The 19,106-nt window shown below is 39.9% G+C and overlaps 1 protein-coding gene across 1 annotated transcript in view; it reads left to right on the top strand.

Annotated features, from left to right (window-relative positions):
* Window positions 1-19,106, top strand: part of Ace2 (angiotensin converting enzyme 2) — a 48,672-nt gene that overhangs the window by 28,593 nt on the left and 973 nt on the right. Inside the window, exons 10-18 of the mRNA XM_034486048.2 lie at window positions 1,616-1,842; window positions 4,452-4,596; window positions 6,167-6,265; window positions 7,497-7,619; window positions 8,051-8,223; window positions 9,737-9,795; window positions 12,724-12,824; window positions 14,252-14,368; window positions 17,298-17,492. Of these exons, the coding sequence (XP_034341939.1) occupies window positions 1,616-1,842; window positions 4,452-4,596; window positions 6,167-6,265; window positions 7,497-7,619; window positions 8,051-8,223; window positions 9,737-9,795; window positions 12,724-12,824; window positions 14,252-14,368; window positions 17,298-17,492 (1,239 nt within the window). The remainder of the gene's footprint in view (window positions 1-1,615; window positions 1,843-4,451; window positions 4,597-6,166; window positions 6,266-7,496; window positions 7,620-8,050; window positions 8,224-9,736; window positions 9,796-12,723; window positions 12,825-14,251; window positions 14,369-17,297; window positions 17,493-19,106) is intronic.

Genomic DNA, 19,106 nt, shown 5'->3' with positions numbered 1-19,106 from the left:
GACAACCTGTGATGAGGATTTGGCTCCAGCCTGATCTCATGAACCACTCTGAAGGCTGATTTGAATCAGGATTGGTCAAACCTTGAGACCAGGGGCTGGTCATTTATATCTACCCCGTGTTAGTCAGCCACTGGCTGTCGATTGCCCCAAAATATTAAGAAAACCCCTCCTTGGGCTGGAGCGATGGCTCAGTGGTTAAGAGAATCAGCTGCTCTTTCCAAGGACACAGGTTCAATTCCCAGCACCCAAATGATAGCTCAGAACTGTTTGTAACTACTGTTCATGGGGATCCAACACCCTCACACATGCAGGCAAAACACCAATGTACATAAAATAAAAATAAGTTATCTTAAGATAAGAAAAAAAAGTCCCTCCTCGAAGCACCTCCCATTTGACCAAAGCAGTGAAATCAAAGTTTTGATTTTTAGTAGCTTTCATTTGGGCATCTGAGGGACAGTAGATCTACTTTGGAAGTGGGGCCTGGTTCCAAAATACCTATTAGAGTAGAGGCCAGTAGTCTTTTCCTGTAATGATAGTAAAGAGTGCAGGCTTTGAAAACCTCTGTTGCAAGTAAGCGACTCTGTACTTGTAGCATAAAAAAGCCATAGATAATATGCAAATAAATGAGTGGAACTATGTACGAATTAAGCTTAAAAACAAACAAACAAACACCCCCCCCCAACAGGCAGCAGTCTGTAAGTGATCAGTCCAAATCTTCCAGTGAGGCTTAAAAATAAGAGCATAGTCATGATTCCTAGTCCAGAATCTTCTATAAAGTACACAGTAAACATAACAATTATTATGACTGTTGGGGAAAAAAAATAGAGAGAAATAAGTTAGGAGAGCAAGCTGTGGTCACATTGGGGTAGATAAAGGAGACTGGCCTTACTCTAAACTGTGGGGAGTCTCCAGTATTTATTAGTATTCATGGGTCACACAAGCAGAATGGTAGGCAAGTCTATTTGGAAATCTTTGAAATGTTATATTCACTCCTATCTGAATGAGCATAAGCATGTCAAGTGGAGAAGGACTGCCACATGTTTGCCAAATGAAGTTCTGCTCTCACTGAGTCACAGAACAGTGATGCACAGACATTTACCTTTTGTCTTTAAACACCATTTCTCATTGACTGTGGTGACTCATCTCAGGTGGTGGTCTTCTGGACTTCTATGATGTCTCTAATAGCATTTTCCCTATGTACCTCGAGTCTATACTTTCCAAAATCTTAGGTACTTGAACCTCATACAGCTTTGTCTTTGGCTTTCTTTCTTGCTACCCTGCTCCTGCTTCTTGAGCCAACATGTTTACCTTCGGGATGTACATTTGATACTCAATTCTAAATGTCTAGCCCCTTCTCTATCCTGGCTATACATGGTCCTTTGAGAAGACTATGCCTGTATTCACGTACACACTACTCACCTCAGAATTTTCTGCTAGTGCAAGAGCACAAGAATAGAACTTAGCCCTTTATACTGAGTAAATAGTTCATAAGGGGTAAATAGTAAAACTTCAGTGATGAATAAATCTTCATGTCCCTCAACCCCCACAAAACTCTACTATCGTAATTAAAGGAAATTAAGTAAGATTCACTTTAATCTTGTCCATTTTTATGCAGAATCAAGATGTGTACAAAGGTCACAATGGACAACTTCTTGACAGCCCATCATGAGATGGGACATATCCAATATGACATGGCATATGCCACGCAACCTTTCCTGCTAAGAAATGGAGCCAATGAAGGGTTCCATGAAGCTGTTGGAGAAATCATGTCACTTTCTGTAGCCACCCCCAAGCATCTGAAATCCATTGGTCTTCTGCCATCCAATTTTCAAGAAGATAGTGGTACATTTTCCTTTGTCTTGTTTTGGGGGTAATCTGATTTGGTGAAATGTATTTAATATCATCTATAGGAAAATAATTGTTTTACTTTATGCTACCTAGGTAAAAAAATGTTTATGGGACTTGCTACTGATAAAAAGCTTTTCTTTTCTTTTTTTTTTTTTTTAAGTGTGGATTGGAGTATTCGAGCTGTGGTTTAAACAAGGATTTAAGTAAGATAACTGAAGGAATGCCTTACAAATGATCTAATAGAAGCTGGGTGGGTTTTTTGGAAGATGCTGAACTAGCCCACAGAACTTAAATGGTTTGTTGAAGGTCGTGGAGCTAATCAGGGTCTGGATTTTAAATAGTTGGCTGTCTTTTTTAGTTAAAAACAAATAAACAAACAAATGACTTCCACTGAATGAATGGTAGAGTAGGAACCTGTCATTCTGAAATAATTTTTACAGAGAAGGAACATGAACAAAAGACCCATCCTATCCCTCACGATCTGTGGCTGAGGCAGCCCATGTTTTTTGGGGGGTGGGTAGGTGGGGATTGGACTTGAGAAAACACTACAACTTTTCAGGAGACCCAGATTTTTCAGTGAGGCTTCCATGGCTTTTGCTTCTTTCATGAATTTATCACCCTCTTTTCACTAGGTTTTTTTTTTTTTTTTTTTTTTTTTTTTTTAGGTTCTGTAATTTATTTATTTTTAATTATATGTATATGTGTATGTGTATATGTATGTGTATGTGTATGTATATGTATGCATATAGGAAGTGCACTTCACTCCTGGTCTCCATCATTTTTTTTTCTTATTCCTCTCCCTTCTCTCCAAACCAATGCTTTCGGACAAATTTCCCTCCTATTTCATGTCTTTTTGTTTGTGTTCCACTGCATTTAATTAGCATTTGATCCAAGCCTTGGTTCTCCTGGATGAAACCACTAGTTAATGAAGTCAAGGTCATGAGTTCCACCCTTGTGTGCACAATTCTCTTTGTCTTGATCTCTGGCTCTTAGTGATCTGATAAAGGCCTGGTAGCAGGCTAGTGGAGGCCCATCATCATGTCTGAAATAGTCACTATTAACCAGATATAGTAGTTTATAAACCAGCAGTGGTGCTTTTTGATGAAGAAAGCAACATGGGAAAGGCAGTTTATAGTAACTATACTTACTTGGTAATTTTAAAATACAATTCGTTTATGCTAATGAACAGACAATGATTTGTTCTGTGGATTTTTTTTTTACATCTGCCTTGAGAATAGGCAAAGATGATGAAATTGGTATGTTTCTTATGATGTCATACAATGAAAGCACCAGCTTGAAAAATTCTTTTCTTGCCTCTGGGCTTGATTTGTGAATGATGTTAAACCAATCGAATCCTTCATTCTTTTCCTCCTTTCCCTCATTTGACCTTCTTTTCTCTTGTGGAGTTTGTATGCTTTGTTGTTTGAAGACAGGGTCTTACTCTGTAGCTATGGATGTCCTGGAACTCCCAACAGTCATTATACAGCAGCCTTGCAAGTTTTGGGATTCTAGGCACGAGCCACAGTGCCTGCCTCTTTATTTTTCTAAACAAATTTATTGAGCACCTACCATGTGTAAGGCATTTTTTCCTAGATATACAGAGTAGATAATAACCCCTGCATTCACATTTGAGCTTCTGTGCTGTGCTGGAGGCAGCACTGCTTCCTCTTTAAACTAATGAACATACATAACTTGTAAAAGCATTTAGTATTCTTGATAAGTAGGAGATTAGTCTATTTGCAGTACATTGTACTTTTGATTATCCAGTGGATGGTACCCTCTAGAGATGTCCAGTGTATGTGTGTGTGTTTAAATTTATTTTTGGCTAACATATAAAAATACAATGGTTGTATATGTTAATGTCATAGCATCAAGCTATGATACACGAATAAATCATGTGCTGTTTATACTACAGCAAACTCATATACCTCTACAAACACCATTGACCAATAGTGAAACTTTGGAGGGTCCTTTCTTCTAGCTTCTTTTCCTTTCTTCTTTCAGTGCTGGAGATGGAACTGAGGCTCTCATACATGCTAGTCACTGATAGACATCTCTCCGAAATGCATGAGGCCTTGTTGTCATTTACATAGTCTATTGTGCAAAAAAAAAATCTCCCCACCCTGGTTTACAAGGTTTCACCACATCTGTTTAATGTTTGCTTATTTACTAAGGACTCACAAGAGAGCATTACAGAGCAGACACTGGACTGGGTATACAGTCTTGAATAAGACATTAACAGACACTGGCTACATGCAGCTCTCAAGAATAAACAGTATGCTTGGGAAAATAGATGAAATTGCCATAATTAACTCTGATAAGGGGATATTTAAAGAAGGCAGTTGAAACTAGTAAAAAGTAAGGATTAGTTAATTTGTGGATTTTACTTGTTCTGTTCCAGGGCTTTAGCCTGTTCCAAATCCATCATTTGAGAAGATAAACATATAACACACACAATGTCCACTGCCAATATTTCTCATTTAATCATCCTGTAGTAACTCCATCTTGAGGAGAAATAATAGCTTGAGATTAGGAAAGCTGTCTTACAAAACTTATGCTTTCATTTCCACCTTAATATTTGGTCTTTTCCATTTTACTTTCAGAAACAGAAATAAACTTCCTACTCAAACAGGCATTGACAATTGTTGGAACGCTACCATTTACTTACATGTTAGAGAAGTGGAGGTGGATGGTCTTTGAGGGTGAAATTCCCAAAGAGCAGTGGATGAAAAAGTGGTGGGAGATGAAGTAAGTCAATGAATTTGTAATCTGCAAAATGTTTCCTCGTGCATTTACTGTTTATTTAAAAGCATGTTGCGAACCTACACACACACACACACACACACACACACACACACACACACACACACACACACATCTATTTCATTGCCTGAGGGCAGGCTTCAGAGGTCTGAACCCACAAATGGCAGGAGGAGCTAACACAGTAATGTCATCCCGATCAGGGCCTCAATCAATGACAGATGGGCCAGTTGGTGGATAAATACCACAGCTCCTCTGCTTTCCTGAGTCACGTCTACGGAGTCACAAACTTCTGGGGGGTACGGAAATCATTTCATATTATAGTACTGATATGCTTGAAAACATATCCTTTTGGGAGGAGTCCTGCTTTTTTTCTCAGCCCTTTGCTCATGTTTCCTGACATAATTTCCTACCATATTGCCTCAAGAGTCATTTTCCAAGAGGTAAGACAAGAAATGTGTAATTAATTAGCGGTGTTTCTAATGTTTGTGTATAAGCAAAGCTGCCCACAAAGAGCTAAAGTTGTCTACCAAAAAATCTCAATAAAAATCTCAATAATAAAGGACAAAACTATATTCCTTTTACCTAAAGTCCAAAACTAAAGCCTATATGGCTTTTCTATCTTTTTTTTAACTGAGCTAACCTTTGGATCCCTGCTAATTTACTTTAATTATTATGGAATCAAAGGTCTAAAGTAATCATCAATGTATTGATTGCTCGTTTGGTCACTTATCAATCAGAAGTGAAGTTTCTCCTTAGTATTCTGGCACAGATCTATTACTCAAGATGACTAAGACCCAGTTGCATCCTCTCCGAGCTCATGTCTCAGTGACAAGGGGGAGTTTACATGTGGAGAGCCACACAGCATAGGGACAGATATGGTAAAGAATTAAGGAAAACAATGGAGATAATACACAAAAGTAGGAAGCCTCAGAGGGAGAGGAAGGGGAACAGTAGGAAGGATGGCAGGTTGTAATAATAAGGAGTTGGAGATGATTAAAGTATATTAGATACAGGTATTATGTCACAAGAACCATTATTTTACATAACTATTATTTGATAATACTAATAAAATGCAAGAGAATAAAGCATTACTAAAAGAAACCCAGGTGCTGAGGGAACTTAAGGTATTAACTGCCTTGGAAGATGGGTGGCAGGCTTCACAGAAGAGGAGGCATCTGAATTAGCTTTGAAGAATAAAATTTCAATATTACAAAATTCTGTCCTACTGGAGCACATAACGTGTGATGTCTGAGAGGAGTTTATCAGTTTTTCACCGCATATTTATAGCCATGCAATGTACTTTATGGACTTTCTTAGCTTAGTGTTTTAGAAGAGACATATATTTTCCAATGGTGTGTTTTGGTTGAACTACGGCAATATGAGGAAAACTCACAAGACACTTTGCTTTCTGGGCTTTATATTCTTTTTATTTTAACTGACAATCAGTTCCAATATAAATACTATTGCCAGGTGAAACTGCTGTAGTTGAGCTCAGATCTCTCTTCTCATGATGGTCTGCCCCTCACTAATGTATACTTCCCTTTTTCTTCTCAAGGCGGAATATCGTTGGTGTGGTGGAGCCTCTGCCTCATGATGAGACATACTGTGACCCTGCAGTTCTGTTCCATGTTTCTAATGATTTCTCATTCATTCGGTAAATGACAGTTGTGTCCTCTCTATTTACTATCTAGGGCTTAAAGGATAGACCTAGCTAATGGCAAAAACATAAAAAGGGCTCAGTGAAGTGATAATTACAAAGCTTTTCTATCTCCCTCCTACCACGAGCTTAATGTAGATGATCAATTTCAATCCAATTTAATCAACATGTTTTATCGGGTTAAATACGCTTATACGAGACATTTTGCCCATTATTAAGGATTGTTCTACTTTACTTTGTATAGCTGTGATAAATACTATGATCAAAAGCAATTTGGAGAGGATTTGGCTTTGTCCCAATCACTGGTCATTGAGGGAAGCCAAGACAGGAACTCAAGCAGAGTAGGACCCGGAGGCAGGAAATGAAGCAGAGACTATGGAGGAACACTGCTTATTGTCTTGCTCTTCATGGCTGACTTAACTTGCCTTCCTGTACCTCATAGGACCACCTGCTCATGGGGTAGCGCCTCCTCAAGTAGACTGGGCCCTCCCACACCAATTATTAATCCAGAAAATTCTCCACAGACTGACTTAGACGCCAGTCTGAACAGAGCATTTTCAAAATTGAGGTTCCTTCTTCCTAGATGACTCCAGCTTATGGCAAGTTGACAAAAAACCCACCACCACCACCACCACCACCAGCAGCAGCAGCAGCAACAACAACAAACCACCCACAAACCAAGCAAACAACAAAACAAACAAAAACAACCAGCATACCAGGATCATTTAGTGAAGCAGAAAAATACGTTTAGTCCATCTTCTTATTACTAGCAGAGTTCACTATGCATCTAAGGAGTGTTTTTCTTATTGTTTATTTTGTCTCTTTGAGACAGACACATATTGCATGTCCCAGACTGCTCTTGAACTCCTGAATGCTGGGATGCAGGCATGTGTAGGCCTCAACTCCAGTATCTATAAAAATTGGAATGTATTTACCTGGCATAAAGACCAGCTTGATACCACTTTATAGGCAAGGGCTATAAATAACTCTGGAACAGCAATTCAAATGTGACTAACCTGTGACACAGTAGCAAAACTGCTCTATCACTAAATATATGCAATGCAAATAGCGTGTGTTGCATCTGAAGAGTTCGTGGCAGACTCCTGCTAGAGAAAGACTTTTAGCCAATGCTTGGGCCAGGAATTCAAATATTTCCTTGGTTCTGTGACTCTACTATAGCAATAAAACACAAGCCTTCTTTTTGTTTGTTTCTTTGTTACTTGTACAGGTATTACACAAGGACCATTTACCAATTCCAGTTTCAAGCAGCCCTTTGTCAAGCAGCTAAACATGATGGCCCACTGCACAAATGTGACATCGCAAATTCCACTGAAGCTGGGCAGAAGTTGTTGTAAGAAATGCTTCAAAATGCCGAACCTCTCTTAGCATCCCATATCACTAATTTCCATGCCTATGATTTAATTTCATTTATTTGTGTCCTCCACCCCCTAACTCCCCCAAAACTGGAACTTCAGAATTTCTCCAACCAACCATGAAATCAATGTTCAATTTGGAATGAGACAGGAATATAGGTCATGAGATTCCTGGATGGGCCACCTCTTGTCTCTATGTGATAACTACAGGGCTCTCTTTTGAGCAATTGGAAGAAAAGAGGGGTTGAGGCTCGAATTCCTCTGAAAAGATGCCTTATTTTTATAATCTGCCAGAAGAAAATCTAGCCAATTCCAACAGAAGGAGTATAAAGAGTGTCGGTGCAAAGGTATGCCCACCTGGAAACCTACAAAATGACTCACACTCTGATGGGTTTCTTTTCTTGTGTAGAAATATGCTGAGCCTTGGAAATTCAGAGCCCTGGACCCTAGCCTTGGAAAACGTGACAGGAGCAAGGAACATGGATGTCAAACCACTGCTCAATTACTTCCAACCATTGTTTGACTGGCTGAAAGAGCAGAACAGGAATTCTTTTGTGGGGTGGAACACTGCCTGGAGCCCATGTGAGTTCACTGACTGCACACTCATTGTGCATTGTTCCTTGTTTGCTTCTCTTAGTGTCCTTTAGCTATTGCCTTGCGGGGGCTGGGGCACAGCTCACTGTGTGTTCTTCTTCAGATGGTGTTGCAAACGTTGTCAAGTGTTCTTATTAGTCTCACCTTTGCAATAAAAGTCTAGTACTCCCCTACTGCCTTTGAATCTGGCTCTTTGCCCTAGATTGCTTTTTATTGCTGTGATAAAGATACCATGACCAAAAGTAACTTGGAGAGGAATGGGCTCATTTTACCTTATAGATTATAGTTCATCATCAGGAACTCAAGGCAGTAATCTGGAGGCTGGAAGTGAAGAGGGGGCGTGGAGGAATGCTGCTAACTGGTTTGCTCTCTATGGTTTGCTCAGCTTGATTTTCCCCATAATCCCCTGCCCAGAGGCGCCATTGCCCACAGCGTTCTGGGACTTCATATATCAATGATTAGTGAAGAAAATTTCCCACAGGCTATTAGATGGAGACATTCTTTCAATTAAGGTTCATCTTCCCAGCTAACTCTGGGTCAAGATGACCAACACAAAACCAAAACAATAACAACAACAACAAAACCTAACTAGGGCACTCTCGTAAGGCAAACACTGTCATCAGCTAACCATGTGTTTCTGAGAGTCACTTTCATAACTCTCAAACCTCGTTGCTTTCACTGTCTTATTATCAATGTTCGAACTCCTCTCCCAGCTCCTCTTCCACATTCACTGTTCACTGTCTCAGTAAAGTTTTGATGGGATTTTTAGTAAAGCAGTTATCAGTATTTATGTCTGGCCACCCACACAGCCAAGTAACACATGATGCAGTATCCTTTCTTAAGTGCCTTGTCTGTATCAGAATTTTTACTCATCCCAGTTTTTGGCATACACAAGTCATCATCAAACAGAGTATCTCTTTATTACTAGCTAGTAGAATATGTCTATTTTTTCAGTCTCCATTTTCCTCCCTAGCAACTTTCCCTTGGAGTCTTACATACTCCCATCTTAGCATGGACCATAATCGTCCTTCAGAATTACCTCCTGGTTCTTCTGGGTTGAATCCAATTTCCTGGGTTCCACATCTTCTTTCCAGGTTTACTTCTTGTTCTGTTGAGGAACAAGTTCCAACTGACCTTCTGAGTAAGTGACAATGGTGTGCAAAACCATGCCATCTCTAAAGTGGCTTTAACCACAACCTCAGTACCAATTTCCTGTTCTCTTCCCACCTCAGATACATCGGAATCTCAAGCTTTCTCTGGGAATCTCGATATTTTGGCCTGTAATCTCGTCCATGTACAGATCAAGCAATGACTTTTATGATTTTCTCAGGAAGCAGTTGCCAGCTTCTCATTATTTCTAATCTTTTAAAAGCTGTGTCTGTACCCTTTAAAAAAAAAACCCTATTACCATTACCTTTCTGCAGTCTTGAAAAGTGGGGAAAACTAAGTGTGTGGTCAGTCTGTCATCTTAACCAGCTGTCTGAAATTTCTCTTTAACCAGATGCCGACCAAAGCATTAAAGTGAGGATAAGCCTAAAGTCAGCTCTTGGAAGTAATGCAGTGAGTATTGTTCTAACTTGGGATTCCATTTTCCCCCAGTGCTTTCTCTTCCCTTGAAATCCCATTCCAGTATGATCTAAAGAAAGAGAGGACACATGATTTGATTAAAACTATAAGCCCAGCTCTGGCCTTCAACTAATTCCTTCCTTTCTTCTTTCTTCCCTCCCTCCCTCATTTCCTTCTTTTTCCTTGTAATCCATCTCTTATTGGATACGCAATGCCTACTGTTCACTCGTTACCTTGAGTGCGTTATGAAGATCTGCACTGAAACATCTGTACTGATCCTTAATTATCAAACACCCACCTTCCCAATTGATTCATCACTATGACTTGTATTTAAGGACAAGGTTGTGGTTATTCGATGAGGAGCTGGTTTGTTTTAGGTTTTTGGTTGATTTGGTTTTCTTAATAACCATTTACATTCTTGTTTTATTAACTGTCTGGTTTATGGGGAAAAATTCTAATCTGAAAGCTTGCTTAAAAAGTATAGCATCTCAGGTCCCAGTCTTGGACCTGCTTAATCAGGATCCCTATTTTTGTAAGCCCTTCATGTGGTTTGTATACATTAGAATGACTGGGAAACTCTGATTCTCAAACTTGGCTTAACATTGGAACTTCATGAAAAGTCTTCAAAATATGAGTGTGTGGGCTACACCTCCAGAGATGCTGGTTTAATTGTTTTGGAGTGTGATATCAAGATTTGAGCATCAAGAGTTTTCTTTCTGTTTGAGACAGGGTCTCATTGTGTAATTATGGCTGGCCTGGAACTCACTATGTAAATGAGGCTGGCCTTGAACTCCCAGAAAGTCTCCTGAATGCAGAGATTAGAGGCATGCACCACTGTGCCTAGGCTCATTAAGAGTTTTTGAATCTGGAGCTGAGGTGATGACTTGGCAGTTAAGAGAACTTATGGCTTTAGCAGAGGACCCAGGTTTGGTTCTCTGCACCACCATGGTGGCTCACAACTATTATTAACCCAGTTCCAGGTGTTCTTGTGCCCCTGGTTCTTTGATCTCCACAGGTACCAGGCATGCACATAGTATCAGCAAAACACTCATACACGTAAAATAAGTGCATTAAAAAAATTAAAGAGTTTTAAAATCTCCAGGAAGTTCTGGGTACAGGCAAGTTTGAGAACCATTGACTTCAAGATACACTTTAGGGTAACAAAATATTTCAATAGAAAATCTTATAATTTTTAGATTTAATTATCACTCTCCCTTGAACACTTATCTCACTAGATCCAGCTCTTAAGGGAGACAATTTTATTAGTATGTAGTACTAATATACAAAGTGGGTTTCATTGGGACATTTTAATACATTTACATAATTTACTTTGATGATGATTCATGGCTTCTTCATTTACTCTCTTCCCCACTCCACCTTCATTCTCCCCTTCTTCATCTCAAATAGCCTCCTTTTCAATAGCAACTTTGATTAGGAAAGAAGAGAGGGCATTTTTGTCTCAGGTAAATGGGATGAATAGCTTGGGTGTGTCCTAGAAACCTGGGACAATCAGATAAAACAGTCCAATGTTCTACAGAAAACTGCCTAGTCAGTGTATATAGATCCGAAGATTTCTAGCTCTTCATTTCCTGAAAAGTTAAATATTTCCCAAGACTTGACAATTTTTGCTGTATTTTCATAGATAAATAAGACACCAATATACATAATATAAGTATTAAAAAGGAAAACACAAGAAAGCAATTTCCCCTTTTATTGAAAATAGATTATTTTCTCATACAACGTATTTTGATGAGAGTTTCTCCTCACTCTATCCCTCCCAGCTCCTCCCCTCCTCCTCTCCCATCATGATCCACTCCCTTTCTGTCGCTCGTTAGAAAAGAGCAGGCTACCAGACAACAATTATAGAAGAAACACAAGTCTGTAGTTTCTAAACTCCAAGTTCGAATTCCTACTTCTTAATGAGCATTGCAGGCTCACGAGAATATTTATCTTCGTCATACTTGTATTAGCTCTTCTTTGGTCTAGTAAGTTGAGATTACTCCTGGCAGATCAGGAAACTTCTAGATTCTCTTGTCTGGGCATTTGCAGCCATGTTCCCTTTCCATGCAAACTTGATGGTGTGACATTCTAAATCCGATCACTGAGTGAGATGTACTTTCAGTGCCCATGTGCAGCAGGTCCAGTTCAAGTCATTTCGTTGTAGACATCACCTGGAGCTATGGCATTATCTTAAGAATTTAGCTTTTCAATGTTTTAAAATATGAAAGTCCTAGCCAGAAAATTACTGGGGACAACATTTATATATAACTATTACTTTAAAAAACCCCATACTTCACATATGGGTCAAATTAACCTTAAGTGAAAACAATTCTTTCCTATGCTTCTGTGTTGCTTTTTCTCTGAGAGGGAAAGGAGAAAGGAAACTCCTTTTTCATTTATTGATCTCTACTGCCATCTGCTGGAAGAAATAGCAAATGCCTCTACCTCTAATGCTCGCTGGCAAAATGCATGGTTCAAATACCTGAGAACTTCCTAGCAAAACAGTAAAAGTCAAAAGGAGTTGCCTACAAAATACAGACAGTCCACGCAAATCACAGAGCTTTGGGATGTCTCCTATCTATAAACCTATCCTTGGAGTTCTTATCTCAATTCATATCAAACCAAAGTGAAAGGACCGATGGGCCCCTTGGTTCCTGAAGCAGGGGTGCTTGCCTAACCAGCAGCATTAGCATCTCCTGGGGTAGTAGATATGCAGATTCTTGATTCTCACTCTAGATTTTCGAAATCAGAAAGTCTACAAGTAATAGTCAGTTTAATCCATTCCAACCACCAAATGCTGATGCATGCTCACATTGGAGGGCAAAGACTTGATGGCCAGAATCCTTGGAAGAATGATGAGGACTCTCCCATTTCCCTCTGTCACTGCCCCCATTCAATGGTGTCTTTCATTTAAATTTGCAGTATGAATGGACCAACAACGAAATGTACCTGTTCCGATCATCTATTGCCTATGCCATGAGAGTGTATTTTTCAAAGGTCAAAAACCAGACAGTTCCTTTTGGGTGAGTTGATTTGCTAGAATCTGTTGTTGTTGTTATATTTGCTTTACATCTCAATATCAGTCCACTCTTGTCCAAGTACCCCCTCACACAGATACTCCCCCATTTCCCCTCCCCTTCTCCTTTGAGAAGGAGAAGCACCTCTGGGTAACACCCCACCCCTGGCTAGTCAAGTCATTGCAAGACTAGGAAATTTGCTAGGTTCTATATATAACTCCCTGCTCCACTACTCTAGATATTAAACTCTCTTCAAGTCAAATCAAGGAGAATATCCAAGTAGGCTTTAGTTTCTATATTTTTGAATAGAGATTTCACATATGTATATGCTATATTTTGTAGTTCTCTAATAGGATTCCCACTTGAACCCTTTCTTCTTGCTCCTACTCTTGTATCTCCTTTTCTATTGTTTCCTTGTTTATTTGGGGTCTAACTGGTCTTAACTAGGGTTGCTGGCATAAGAATGGTCCAGAATTTTATTTGGCATCCTGGAATTTGGATTCCTTCCTTTTAAGATGCTTGTGGTTTAACTTGTAGATGTTATGAACATTGTTGTTATTAAACATCTCTCTGTGTGTCTCCCTGTGTCTCTGTGTCTCTCTCTGTCTGCCTCTGTCTGTCTCTGTCTCTCTGTCTCTCTCCATACACTCTCATCTCATTCTTAGAAGTAAAGTAGGAAAAAAGAGAAATTTCTTCTTGGAGCTTATATCAGGACACACACACACACACACACAGAGAGAGAGAGAGAGAGAGAGAGAGAGAGAGAGAGAGAGAGAGAGAGAGAGAAAGATAGAGAGAGAGAGAGAGAGAGAGAGAGAGAGAGAGAGAGAGAGAGAGAAGACAGAGAGAGAGAACAGCAAGAAGGTCATTGTGTGTAGGGAAGCATCTACTAGAGAGTAAATAGGTGATGTGGTCAGGGCAGTGTTAGGGCAAAAGTGAGCACAGAAAGTTCATTGGGGCCTTAAGACCATTGCATAGACTTTGGCTTTTGAGGTGGTCAAGTAGTTATTCAAAGATTATAGCTCTCCACATGTTCTGCCTTAGTTTTTGCTAGGATCACTTTGGGAGCTGTGTGAGCCTTGCTTTGTCACACTGTGTAGTGAGCCCTACTTTTACCTTTATCCATAGATGCTACACAACACTTGCTGGATGGAGCCAAGCCAGAGAATGCTAACATTCTATCTCCATGACACTGGAACATCACTGTCTACCATGTTGCTTCTCATACTTCTAGGTCACCAGTGACTTATCTTGATTCATTCTCTCTCTCTCTCTCTCTCTCTCTCTCTCTCTGTGTGTGTGTGTCTCTCTGTTGAGACAGGGTTTCTCTGTGTATTGCTGGTTGTTCTGCAACTTACTCTGTGGATCAGGCTGGCCTTGAATCCATAGAAGAAAGAAAAAAATGATGCCTTTGGTTTTTTTTTCCCCCACAGGGAGGAAGATATACGGGTGAGTGATTTGAGTCCAAGAGTCTCCTTCAACTTCTTTGTCACTTCACCCAAAAATGCATCTGATGTCATTCCTAGAAGTGAAGTTGAAGAGGCCATCAGGTGACGTTTTACTTTGAAACAAATCATATAAAGATGAAGGGGTTAGCTATAATGCCCCAATAGCTTACATTTTGTGCAATATTTTTGTGTGCTGGACATCATTCAGAGTCATTTATGTCTTTTACCTTATTTCAAAACATGGGTTGTTCTTGTGGCTGAGGTGGTGGTCGTGTGTGATATATGTATGGATCTGTGTATGGGTGTGTACATGTAACATGGTTATACATGTAGAATCCAGAGGTTGACATAGCTGTCGCTTCTGACCCATCACCACCTTGCTTTTAGAGACATGATGTCTCACTAAACCCAATATTAATCAATTCAGCGGGGTTGGCAAGTGAACTTTAGGGATCGTGCTGGGTACTACCACACCAAGCTTTTAAATATGTATGCTGGGCATCAAAACTCAGGTCCTCATGCTTGTGCGGCAGGCATTTTGCTGGCCGAACCATCTTTTTTGGCCACCCAAACTTGGGTTTTTCGTCCTATTATAATCCAACAGCAAGAGACTGGTTTTGATTGGGGACTGCCCAGGTGCAGGTCCTTAGACAAAGATTTAGGCATAAGCACTGGATTTGGAAGGAAGCCAGCAAGCATAAGCAGTGCTGAGAAGCTCCTATAGAAACTGTGGACTGGAGACAGAGACCCGGTGAAAGGTGACAGATTTCAAGTTATCAAACAAGCTATCAGGAACTAGAGTTTCTGCTGGGCAGTCCTGTCAGACAACTCTGGGATATGGTAAAATGTGCACCCGAATTGTCTCAGCAGAGGACTAAGGGAGCTCGGATTTTTTTTTTTTATCACTTCTCACTAGTCACTGGCCAAGAACTCTTTCTGGTGATATTCACTCCCTAGCCTCTCTAGCTTGACAATGGTCTCAGGTAAAGGGATGTCATTTTTGGTTAAAGGAGGCGTGGCTCCCATGCTTGGAAAGTGCAGATGAGAAATGAGCACACACTGCCGCCTTGTGTATGGGGGACATTATGAAAGAGTTCTTGAACTGCCCAAAGCAGGAAATAAGGATGGTAAACATTAGATTCCTTTCACACCAAGAGAAGAATTTACCACCGAGCAGTGATCACTCATAAGAAATAACTTGTCCGGACTGCCTCAGCTGGAATAAAAGATAGACGGCTATCTTCCTCATTAAAAAGAAGAAGAAAGAGAGAGAGAAAAAGAGAGAGACAGAGAGAGGGAGCAGGAGAGGGAGAGAGAGAACGATGGAGGGAGGGAGGAATGAAGGAAGGACCCTAGCAAACAAAATGCTTAATAAGTTTCCTGTACCTGGCATCTCACTAGATGACGCTATTGAGCTATACCAGGAATTCTATTTACCCTTCAGACCAGATCTCAGATCTGCTGGATTAGGGTGTGCCTAGAAAATTTGGCCTGATTGAGGTGTGTGAATCATGCCCCAAGATTCATTCTCCTCCTCCAAAAAAAGGCTAGTATCAGCCTTAGACAAAATGCTGGCTGAGATTGTCTTGAAAGTGCCTTCTCTTCCTGGATTACGAGGTACAAGCTACAGGGAATCTCAAACTTTCTTTTCTAGAAATGATTCTTATAAAATGACTTGAGAAACTCTTGAGGTTGCCAGGGCTTATGGCTAACTCTGTGTTAGCTGCTTTTCCTCTCTGATGGAATCTGACCTGTCACCTGAGCTATACCCATCGATAGGAAGCTGTGGTGCTAGACATTTTAGTCTATAAAACAAAATGTTCCTCTATTACACTTTGTTGTCAACGATCTTCATCCTTTCTGCTCCTCCAACTTCAGCTACTTATCATCTCAGTGCTTGAGAAATGCAGAGGTCTCTTTCCCATGTTCCGCTGCAATGCTGCTTCCAAATGTCAGTACCTTCTATTTGGACAACTCCTTCAACGATTTGGGTGTAGGATATGATTCATTTATAAAAGAGAGATATTCAGTTATGCTTTTGTGTTGTTTGATGTAATGTCATTTTAATGAAATAATTTGCTGTTTTTTTCTGAGACAGGGTTTCTCTGTGTAGCCTTGGCTGTCCTAGAACTCACTCTGTAGACCAGGCTGGCCTTGAACTCACAGAGATCCATCTGTCTCTGCCTCCCAAGTATTGGCACTAAAGGCGTGTGCCATCACCGCTTGGCTGTCTGTATTTATTTTACATGTATGCTGAAGGCGGAGAAATTCTTGCCAAATATGCTGACTTTACTTTTAAAATTCAGAACCTATACATGATAAATAGTAAGCTATTTTCTCATTCTAAATTTTTTTTATCATGAAATCTAGTAATTTGCATGATAACTTTATTCTCTTAACATTTTAGTGTGTGAGCCTACATGTTTGTGTACAGCAGGTGTGCAGTGCCTGTGGAGGCAAGAAGAGGGCTTTGGATCTCTTGGGGCTGGAGTTACAGGCAGTTTTGTGAGCTGCCCAATGTGGTTCTGGAGACCAAACTCAGGTCCTCTGGAAGAGAGATGCAAAAACTCTTAACGACTGAGCCTTCTCTCTAGGCCAGCTCCCCCTTCCCCCTTTATATATTTCTAACTCAAACTTCAAATGAGGTTGTTGACAGACCGAATTCAGGTTGCCAAGTATGAAAGACAAGTAACTGTCAAAAGTTTGTATCTCTCCATTGGCCCTATCTACTTCGATTTCATTGTTATTTTAGGTGTATATTTTTTGTGGCTTTTAAAAAAGACTGTCTTGCTATGTTCCCCTGGCTGTCCTGCATCTTGCTATGCAGAACTGGTTTACTTCAAATTTGTGTAGTCCTTACCCTAAAGCCCTGGCTTTACAGGCACGTGCCATTGCACAAAGTTCTAGTTGTACATTCTTATGACAAAGCTTATTAAATCCCGTTGGGAACCCTGATATAAGGCGGAAATAATGGTGCAGAATTTTATTGGGTCTAAGCATCCCCTTTTACTTCATTCTCTTTTGCAAATAGGATGTCTCGGGGTCGTATCAATGATGTTTTCGGCCTGAATGATAACAGCCTGGAGTTTCTGGGGATTCACCCAACACTGGAGCCACCTTACCAGCCTCCTGTCACCATATGGCTGATTATTTTTGGTGTTGTGATGGGAATGGTAGTGGTTGGCATCATCATCCTGATTGTCACTGGGATCAAAGGTCGAAAGAAGTGAGTGTTCTTTCCTAGATGTATCTGTCGTTTTAGAATGCATGGATTGGGAAACTTGCAACAGATAGCACTGCGTACACACAGGCCAATTACTTATTTGGCAAATTATCTACCTAAATATTCTGATATACCCCTTAGAAACTTAGCAGATGTTAGCAGTACTTTACCACCCTAGCAAGCTCACATATTAGATGTTTAGCCTGAGGTGTATTGGGATGCCGTAGTCAAGTGCATTCTATCTATAATGTTATATCCCAACTGCAAACTCAGTAAGACATTGTTCTCACTGATGAGTCTTGCTTCATCCACAGAGGATGGACTGACATGGGGCACAAAGTGTAATCTCACATAAGAATGAACCATTGAGATGTGCTTCAAACTACTACTCTGTAGTTACTTTCCTTCCTCTTTGGAAAATTCAAATTTATCATTTGAGTTCATGGCCAGGCACCCTCTAATTTGTTCTAGAACTGAGTTGATTGAGGGTTTTAATCACCAGAGACCTGACTTCTAGCTCCTGACTTGAGAAAATATTGACTCTTGTTGGACTTCTCAAATAAGTTAGTATTTTGTATCATCTGACAACATTGTATGCATGTTTCCAGTTGTTTAAACATACTCTCAGTTGAAACTTTACACAAATTGGTCTATTTTATTTAATTTCTTTACTATAGAGATCTGTCAATTCTACCAAATAACTTCATTTGAAAAGCCAAGGCTATGGAGATGGGTAAAATCACCTGCCACACAAGTGTGAAAGTCCTGAGTTTGAATTCACATAACCCATATGTAAACCAGATACAGGATGCAAGCATCTATAATCCCAGCACTCCTCAAGGGAGATGGAAGGCATAGGCAGGAAAATCCACAGAAGTTTGTAGGCCAGTTAGCCTGCTGTACACAGCAGGGAAAACAAATAGAACCCATCTCAATCACAATGGGAGTTGAGAATCAACACTGGGGGTTGCTGTCTGATCTCCACATGTGCAATGTAGCATACACACTTACACATATGCACATGTGCACACATACACAGATGTGCACAAAACACTTTCTAGGTAGTGCAGCCAACATTAAAATTCTCAAAAATACAAGGGAGTAATAGAGTTCCTTTGCCATTCTTTGTTTCTGATAACCAAAGTTATCAGTTTTTAGTATATATGAACTATGGACTACATATTTTTATTTACCACCTAGTATGTTTTAGAGATATTTCCAGATTTTTCAAAAATTTCTGAAGGAATTTATTTTAGAGATTCTTTAAGATTGGCTGTGTAAAGCACTTCCTTTTGCCTGGTAATGTCGTTTCCCATTTTGTAGCAACAGACTCTCCCATGGTTACTAAATGTTTGTGTCTATTAAAAAAAATACAATGATTTCAAATAGACAATTTCCTGTGTATGCTAATGTAGGTGCAAGAAAAATCTCAGCAGGTGAAAGTCTGGGTTAAAATCAACATGAACTTTTAATTTTAATCAATACTTCTGAACTGTTCTCATAGGAGCAGAATTAATGTGTAAACATGGTACCAGCTTATGAAAGTTGCTGTTTTCTACAGCTTGGCATCCTTAGCCCAGGGTGCCATTTCTTGGGTCAGTGTAAGTGTCTTTCTAA

Source organism: Arvicanthis niloticus, chromosome X, assembly GCF_011762505.2.
Source record: "Arvicanthis niloticus isolate mArvNil1 chromosome X, mArvNil1.pat.X, whole genome shotgun sequence".
Lineage (NCBI taxonomy): Eukaryota > Metazoa > Chordata > Mammalia > Rodentia > Muridae > Arvicanthis > Arvicanthis niloticus.
This window is presented reverse-complemented; position numbering and strand designations above follow the sequence as displayed.